The sequence below is a fragment of the Achroia grisella genome, unplaced genomic scaffold (genome assembly GCF_030625045.1).
Source record: "Achroia grisella isolate CSIRO2021 unplaced genomic scaffold, CSIRO_AGI_Agris_v1 utg970, whole genome shotgun sequence".
Taxonomy (NCBI): domain Eukaryota; kingdom Metazoa; phylum Arthropoda; class Insecta; order Lepidoptera; family Pyralidae; genus Achroia; species Achroia grisella.
Window position 1 is genome coordinate 18,259 of NW_026713076.1, and position 9,141 is coordinate 27,399.

A 9,141-nucleotide genomic window follows, 5' to 3' on the forward strand; every position below is an offset into this window, starting at 1 on the left:
TTGTATAGATTGAAGATGAATATTTCTTTTTTTAATCTAATTACACGTTTCTTTTACGTTTTTTGCTACATATTTTGTTGACAAAAATGGTAAACGTAATTGTGTTTAAAATTATCTTTATTAAGCATTAACAATAAAAAGTTTTATGTGATTATATGACATTACATTTTCTGTATAATCAAATCCACGTAAAGTTTGACAAATCTCTAGTACAATCTTTCTGCGGTAAAACAAGATAGATAAAAAAAAAAAAACTGTCAGTATGCGCATATTGTTATATAGTCAGGTGACATTGATGATAATGATTGATGTCAACTGACAAGTATATATAATATTAAACAATTAATTGCCCGAACAATTTGTGCATCCTTGTAATGAATACATACGATTATGAACTGCACTTCGCGAAGCTCACCTCCGATAGAGGCGTTGAAGCAAAAGAATCTGAAATAGCCAACACATACCTAGGTATTATCGGTACTATAGTGTTGTTGTTACATAGGTGCCAGCTTAGCGAATGACAACAATTTATTAATATTGTGGGGAGCGGCTCCTGACACAGACATATCTCACTCAGCCGAAACACATCTCACAAACCTTCATTTTTAAACTCGCTTCACTTCGCCTCTGCACTTCACATCTCTACAGAATGCCAATTGAAGCCAAGTGGTTTCAATTTCGAAGTGTAGTCTCCTGAGTGAGTTCGGGAGTGCTACGACATGATCTCAGGTTTTGTTATTTAGATTACAGTAGAGTTACCAACCGTCCTTTTTTCCCAGGACATATCCTAGTTTTCGAAGTGTCCTGGAAAGTGCTCAATAGTTATTTGACAGCGTCCTGTGTTATTTAATATGCGCTCCTCTTATTTACTAATTTTCAACAATATAATTATATCAAACAGTTTTGTTAAAAAAAAAGCCTAATTATATTAATTACTTAATATATACTACATATTAATATAACTATTGCAACACTATTATTGCGTTATGTTTTTAAACTTGATAGTCTTAGGTTTTTGAAATTTCAATCCTGGTTTTTTAATATTTGGGCTTGGCAACCCTAAATTGCAGTATTATGCCTTGATAATACTTGATAATACTAATTACTAATTGTTCCCAGACATCAATAGTTCAGGCTGCAGCCAGTTTCCTTCGGATGCCAACAGTGTCTACAACGAGCCAGCGGCTGCCGACACGCACGACAAGGTGTGTGGTGCGCCGCAGTCGCGTGCCCGAGCTGGCGGTGGTCGTCAACCCTCGGTTGATGATGCCACATCATACATTCAAGTAAGTACACTTCAGTGATGACAGGCTGCTATGGGCTACTTTTATTTTTAATATTTCACTACTGCCGTCAATCCGCCTAACTTCGACCTTGTACTGAATACCACAATTAAAATCATATGTTGTCCTCATTTTAAATGCGCATACATAGTGTGTGTGATCGTTTGGTAGGTGGTGGTACAGAAGCACCGACAGCAACGAGGCCCGCCACCACCACCGCCGCCGCCGCCACCACCACGTTTGCCTACCACTTCCAGTCCTATAACGCAGGTAATATCAACCTATATTGATAATACAACAGTGTTTTCTTTAATTTGTTATGTGTACAGAACTGGACGTCATACATAACACAATAAACTGTGTAAGTAATACGTCCTACTATGTGTGGCACAGCATGCATCGACGGCCTCGGTGGTCTATACAATACAGGGTGTAAGGGACAGGTTGGCCAAAAACGAAAACAGCTGATTCATATGAATGGTCTGAATCAGATGACAAATTATTTTCCCACCGTAAATGCACTACAGCCAAATAACGATTACAAATAACGATTCTTAGTTTTTACGCCGCGCAATGTATTGCGCGCAATGTGATTATACAACTTAAAGTATCGCGCACGGTGACCCGTCAGAACATAAGTACGATACCGTAATGAAATGAAATGAAATGAAATTTATTTATTTGCGTATTATACAGTTAGATATTATAATATGTCCAGGTAATAATATTATTGGCAACTGTTTAATTGCCCCAATTTACGGGCATGCAAATTTTGGGTATATTAAAATGGAATAATCTATAATATTATTCCATTTTAACGACCTCATTTTTAGACGACCTCGGTGGTCTAGCGGTCTAACACACCGCTTTACGTCCGATGGTCGCGGGTTCGATTCCTCGCACGGCACAAACATTTGTATTCATGAGTATGATTGTTTGTGTCGGTCTGGGTGTTTTCTATGTATATTAAGTATGTATTTACGAAAAAAAATATCTATGTATTTGTATCAGTTATCTAGTACCCATAACACAAGCTTTAGCTAGCTTAACTTGGGCCTAGATGGTGCTGTGTGAATTGTCCTGAGGTTATTATTATTATAATTTAAAATTAATGTTTTATGTACCATTCTAATTATATAGTAAAAAAAAAAAAAAAAGTCAACAATCATCACATAAATATTCTTTGATGTCATAAAAACACTTGTCCAGCAACCAGTAATATAATCGATTTTTTAATTTATTTAAGGGCATTTTTCTCAAGTCCCGTGGTAATTTATTAAGATTTTTTGTGCCATAAATGATACATTCCTTTGGTAAAGCGTCAAATTGCTCTTTGGTACCAATATTTTATTTCTTCTCTGTGATCTGAGACAGTCTTTTATCTGATCATGTGTGTTAAACAAGTTTGGATGTTGTTTCACAAACGTGCAGATATCAAGTATATACATACAAGGCAACGGAAGAATACCAAGTTTCTTAAATAGAGGTCTACATGATTCTCTGCATCCGACATTGCAAAGGGCTCTAATACATTTTTTTTGAGCTTTAAAAGCTCTATCTATGTCACATGAGTTGCCCCAGATTAGCAATCCATAACGCAATACAGAAGAAACAAACCCATGATACGCATTGAGCGCAGTTTGTAAAGTGGCCACTTGTCGGAGTCTGAACAATGCAAATACAAATCTATTAATTTTTCTGCAAATATTGTCAACATGTTTTTTCCAATTCAAGTTTTCGTCTAGTGTAATTCCTAAAAATGTAGTAGAGTCCACTTTGTCTATTTTTGTTCCATCATGCAATATATTTAAGTCAATTTTTGGGCTGGAGTATGTCTTGAAATGAATGCATTTAGTCTTTTGTAGATTAATTTTCAAGTTATTATTATTTAGCCATAGTATAACTCTATCCAATACACTATTAATATTTTTATTAAATGTAGCTAAATTTGTACACTTACATAGTAATGTACAATCATCTGCAAATAGAATACACTTTTGGTCAACATAGTCTGGCAAGTCATTTATGTAAAGGAGGAAAAGTAATGGGCCCAGAATACTTCCCTGAGGAACTCCATTTCTATTAAATTTAAACTGAGAGTGTACTGATTCTCTTACAATTTTTTGCATACTCATTAATTCGGTATATTGACTTCTGTCTTGTAGGTAGCTTCTAAACCAATCCAATGAAATTCCCCTGATACCTAAATTGTCCAATTTGTTAAGTAATGCTTCATGTTCTACCATATCAAAAGCTTTTGTCATATCAAGGAATAGTGCTATTGTTGGTATTCTATTATTAATATTTTCACAGATATCTTTTATTAAGTGGTAACATGCAAGCGATGTAGATTTTCCTCTCTGGAAACCAAATTGCATAGGTTTGATGACATTATTCTTCACAATAAAATCGTTTATGCGGTTAGCCATAACTTTTTCAAAAATTTTCGCAGTTTGAGATTAAAACTATTGGTCGGTAATTATTTATGTCTAACGTACTCGTACGTACCATTTACACTGCAAAACAACATTAATACGTAAATTATAGTAGGTATTCTGGTCGGATATTAATAATCTACGAGTACATAACACGGCGAAGCGAATCCCCGGAAACCAAGGAACATGGTACGGTCGTTGTCGGTCTTTTCGTAGCACTGTGCATGAACAATCCATTGAGACGTAGTAACGCACATAAGCATTTGTCCATATTCGCAGGCATCAAATAATCCATTACGTGCTGACTGACGACTGACGTTCCATTATTTGTAATAATAAAATATTCACCATAAGAATATACATAAAAACTAAACAAAAACAGTAAATATCTAATCTCACTTCAACACAAAATCGAAAAAGTTTTATAGTGCGGCAAAACTCCGCAAAACACATGCATTAAAATCAAAGTACACAATCGAACTAACAAAAAAATTAGGCCCTACGCTATACCCATTCCTGGCCACCAGGACGATGACATAATCTCAAAAGATGCCGCCGCGCCGAGGGCGGACAGGCGGCTTCTTTCGAATTTTAGTCGAATGTTTATACCTACTGGGTATCGATTGTTGCTTTGAGCCAGAGATAGGTATTATAGGTCATGAACTATTATTATAGGTTCCTCACCCATTGGTTATTTCTTTTTTATGTATGTTCCCGATTACTTGAATACACTTAAACCAATTCGGTTTTTTTTTGTATGAAAGGGTAAACATTCTAGATATTTAAGTTATTCAGGTATTTGTGTCTGGGTCATTTCATGTTAAGCCAATAAGCCAATGATGAAAGCCACAGAAAGGAAAAACTATACATAAATGTAAGAATAGTAATGTCACAAGCGACGGCGTTTTCGTACGCGTTTCGTGTTTAATTGAACTTGACTCATACTCAGCTGATCAGCGCGGCGCGGCGGCGTAGGGGAAAGATTTTATAACGAATTACATTGATGCTTTTTTGTATTTTATAGTATTTCGCTATAAAATATTATTATTACTTTATATAATATGTATTTGCATGCTCCACAAGGATGGACAAGGCGACGGTCGGTGTCCAGTCGAACAAGTGGTGGGGGTCGCCAACGTCGAGGGCGGCAGGGGCGGCGGGGGTGGCGGGGGTGGCGGGGGCGGGCCTCTGTACCTGGTGTCAGCGGCGCCGGTCACCGCACCGCTACTGTTCGCCTGCCCTACCGAAGCTTTCGCAGTCAGGCACGCGTCGCGGACTGCCTTGCCCTATTATTTTAGTCATACCGAGTACGTAATTATTATTATTACTATTATGACGTAATTATTATTAATACTATTGAAAATATTTAAACAGCTTAATAATAAAAAAAACAGTGGATCCATGGGGTATATCTGTTAAAATACTGGATAGTATAATAGAAATTATTGCGACGTCTCTTGCTTTTATTTTCAATAAATGTATAGATGAAGGTAAATTTCCTAACATAATGAAAATTAGTAAAATCATACCGGTTTTTACATCTGGAGATAGGAGTGACCCAATAAATTATAGACCTATATCTATACTCCCAGCACTCAGTAAAATTTTTGAAAAAATAATCCTTATGCAACGTTTCAGTTATTTCAATTTAAATAATTTAATCCACAATAGTCAATTCGGTTTTTCCAAAGGTCGTTCAACTACAGACGCAGATGCAGAATTGCTTAGACACGTATTTGCTGCATGGGAAACTAAAATGGATGCGATAGGTGTTTTTGTGACCTTTCTAAGGCTTTTGATTGCGTTGATCATAATACATTGCTAAAAAAACTTGCTTTTTATGGCGTCAAAGACAATGCTTTAAATTGAATAAAATCTTATATATCTGATAGAATACAGAAAGTGAAGGTTACCAACGCTACTTCTGACGGGTCACTTGTGCAAATGGGTGTACCTCAAGGATCTATTCTCGGTCCATTTTTATTCCTAGTTTACATTAATGATCTCCCATATGCCATGCAGGATAGATGCGGCATAGTATTATTTGCAGACGATACTTCATTGATTTTTAAAGTTAATAGAATGACTAATAATTATTACGATGTAAATAGTGCTTTGCAGCGTCTCCTGCACTGGTTTACAACTAACAATCTTATGTTAAACGCTAAAAAAACAAAATGTGTTAATTTTTCTCTGTCTAAAAGTTTTAATACTAATTGCAACATAAAATTAAATGACGATTCTCTCGAATTTATTATAGAATCTACTGTCTTTCTATCACACTAATAAAACACAATGGGGTGCACAAATTCAAAGCCTTGCAGCGAAACTAAGTTTAGCGGCTTTTGCCGTGCATAAGGTTAGACAGTACACTGATACTGATACTGCTAGATTGGTCTATTTTAGTTATTTTCATAGTTTACATTCTTATGGAATTTTACTATGTGGAAAAACGGCAGACATTAAAAATATATTCATATTACAAAAACGTGCCGTTCGAGCGATCTACTGCATGAAGAGTCGTGACTCATTAAGAGAGAAATTCAAAGAGGCAAATATTCTCACCGTTGCTTCTCAATTTATATATTCAAATATCCTATATGTTCATAAAAATCTTGACTTATTTCCAAAAAACAGCAATATTCATAATATTAATACTAGATTTAATGACAAACTTGCTGTCCCCAAGTATCGTTAAAAAAAGATAATAAATAGGTCTTTTATGAGAACAGGTATAAACATTTACAATAATATACCAAAGGATATGTTGGAATTACCCTTAAATAAATTCAAAATTACTCACTAAACGATTACTTGAATGACGAGCGTGCATGGCAATAGTTGTTCATGCACTGAATTTTCATTTAATGTTAGACATAGACACCTATTTAAAAATACATTGTAAATAAACTGGCTTTAAAAAAAAAGTAATTCAATTGAGTTTCTTGCCAGTTCTTCTCTATTGGATCTATATACCAAACTGGACGGTAGGGAAAAAAAATAAAATTATAATGTAAAAATTTGACGTTCATAAGGGGCTAAAATGTCCTACATGAATAAATGATTTTTGAATTTGAATTTGAATTAATGATAATATAATAGGGCTGATTAGATGCGGCGGTCTTGTTTCATGCGTCCTCGCGTATGTCTCTGGGCAGTGCCTGAATATCAGTGGTTTGCTGCTTGTATGCTGCAAACAATACACTGAGGTGCTGCCTTCTGCGTATGGGCTATGCACACACACTACGCTACTCATACTCATACTCATCGTTTTCTTTTTTGTACGTGTATTGTATTTTATTTTGTCTGTATTGTATTATATTTTGTTACTGACCAATGTAATTGTGTATCTGTTTTTATTTTTGTTATTAATATTACAGTGCCTTGTGTGTGTGTGCCTATAACGTGAATATTTTTTTTATATCTATCTAATTACATTAATTAATAAGAGAAAAGAAAAATAAAAAAAAAAAAAACTTGATATCATATATATCATAGATATATGTGGTATCACTGATATCTATTGTGATGTACATGGTGAGACGTGTCGCGAGCAGTGCGTGCCGCCCGTCGCCGGGGGCCGGGGCGGGGGGCGCGGAGGGCGCGGGGGACGGCGCGGGCGAGGCGCCGCACCAGCTCGGGGGCGTCGCCTCCACTCCACAGGTGCGCTCACAGTTGTACACGTGTTATATATATATTTTTTCGTTATAGTTTCCGTGTTATAGTTAGTTTCCAGGGGGGACCGCGTGGAGTTCAACTTGACTTAGTAGCTAGTACTGGGGTCATCGGTCCACGTTACTAGCAATCCCTGTTAGTGTTTAACTACTAAATAAAATACGCTGTAAACACAACTATACTTTAGAGTACATCAATATTAAAAAAAAAAATTACTCCATAAGAATAAAACTATTTAATTGTTTATCTGTATATTTATTAAAACCAGTATCCTAATGTTGTGAATCAGTTAGGCGTTTGTCAACTAGGATCAAATTATTAAAATATTTTCAGAAAAAGTGTAAAGCGACTGATTGGCATCCTTTGAAGAATTTTGAAAATGAACAAGTGGACTCGACCAATTGTAGTAAGTTACTCACGGACTAACTATACCTACCGGATATATTATTGCAGTTTTGAAAAAATGTATCCGCATGCACGTGCTGAACGATACCTAAACATGCTCGCCGCTGTCTGTAATGTCTGTACATAAGCTCTAACTAGGACATTTGTTTTTGTTATTCAAGTAACATGGTATTTATTTATTTTGTATTTAGTGAATTACACGTATAAGTCTTGGTGTTTTTTATGATTAATTTTTAGAATGAGCAATAAAATACAATAGAGTTAAAATAAAAGGATTTATATTGTAAGTATATTTGTAAGAATTAATATATTTTTAATAAGATTATTTTAATTTTGTTATAAACAGAGCTTTGTACGACCCTCATCCCATACAATCAGGTGTGGCCTAGTTCACTAGAGCGCTGTTTCTCCCCGACGCTATACTCACTGTAACCTAATGACATTTCCCGAGTTGCCGACTTATTATTGAAGTCGTCATTCTTAGCACACACACCAAGTGTATTCACATTCCCTTGTTCCTCTACCTAACAGTGAGTCGGACACAGAGAGCCGTCGTCACGTTGATACGTCGCGCCCTGACGAACTCGATCGCAATAAAAGCAGCGGGGTAATGACGACTGAGTCATCTCGTAGGCTTCCTATACTAAATATCTTATTAGAAAAAAAGTTTATATGCGCAAAGTGCGTGTGATGACGTGATAATAATGTTTTTATAGAAAAACTTAAAATCTATAGCACTGACAATATTATCTGATCACACTAATAATGAGTGCGTAGCGATTTCTATGTTGATTATCGCACGCCTCTTACTTGTTATACTGTAATTATTTGTTTACAAAGAAACATCTATTGAAAAGAGCAACACACAAATTTCTTGCTCATTCTTCTAGTGATGAATCTGCACTTCGAATGAGTGGTAGAATCAAAAAGAGATATGACTATTCAAAAGTGCTCGTAACGAGTTTACTTGAATAACGATTACTGCTGTACTGTATTGTGTGTGAGGTCGCGTCGTAATGGTACGTAACATGAGCGGGGCCGGGCGGCGTGCGAGCGTGTGAGTGTATGAGTGTGCGGGTGTGCAGGTCCGGAGCGCGTGGAGGTGTACCACTTCGAGCGCGGCGACGCGTTGTTGTGTGCGAGCGGGGGCGCGCGCGCGTCGCGGTGCGAGCGGGCGGCGCGGCGCGGGGGGCGGCGCGCCGCCGCACTCCTCGCGGAGCCGCTCGCCGCCGCCGCGCTCCTCCTCACCGCGCCTCTAGCACTCGCCCTCCAAGTGCAGAGGTGTGTTCAATCTGACTATCACGTCCCATTTGTTCGGTCCTTAGAAGCTCGCGTTACAGGTT

General features: G+C 36.9%; 1 protein-coding gene and 1 long non-coding RNA gene across 2 annotated transcripts; both read left to right on the plus strand.

The window, feature by feature from the left end:
* The first annotated feature begins 339 nt into the window (after positions 1 to 339).
* LOC131854139 (E3 ubiquitin-protein ligase RNF19B-like) lies at positions 340 to 5,446 on the plus strand. Its single transcript, XM_059205271.1, has 5 exons — positions 340 to 468; positions 1,120 to 1,286; positions 1,455 to 1,553; positions 4,802 to 5,025; positions 5,410 to 5,446. The coding sequence occupies exons 1-5, from the start codon at positions 375 to 377 to the stop codon at positions 5,444 to 5,446; spliced, it is 621 nt and encodes a 206-aa protein (XP_059061254.1). The 5' UTR covers positions 340 to 374.
* A 1,881-nt stretch (positions 5,447 to 7,327) lies between these two features.
* Positions 7,328 to 8,947, plus strand: LOC131854155 (uncharacterized). The gene is made up of 3 exons (XR_009358020.1): positions 7,328 to 7,381; positions 7,727 to 7,799; positions 8,884 to 8,947. It is a non-coding gene; the product is annotated as an uncharacterized LOC131854155 (long non-coding RNA).
* The last annotated feature ends 194 nt before the right edge of the window (positions 8,948 to 9,141 follow it).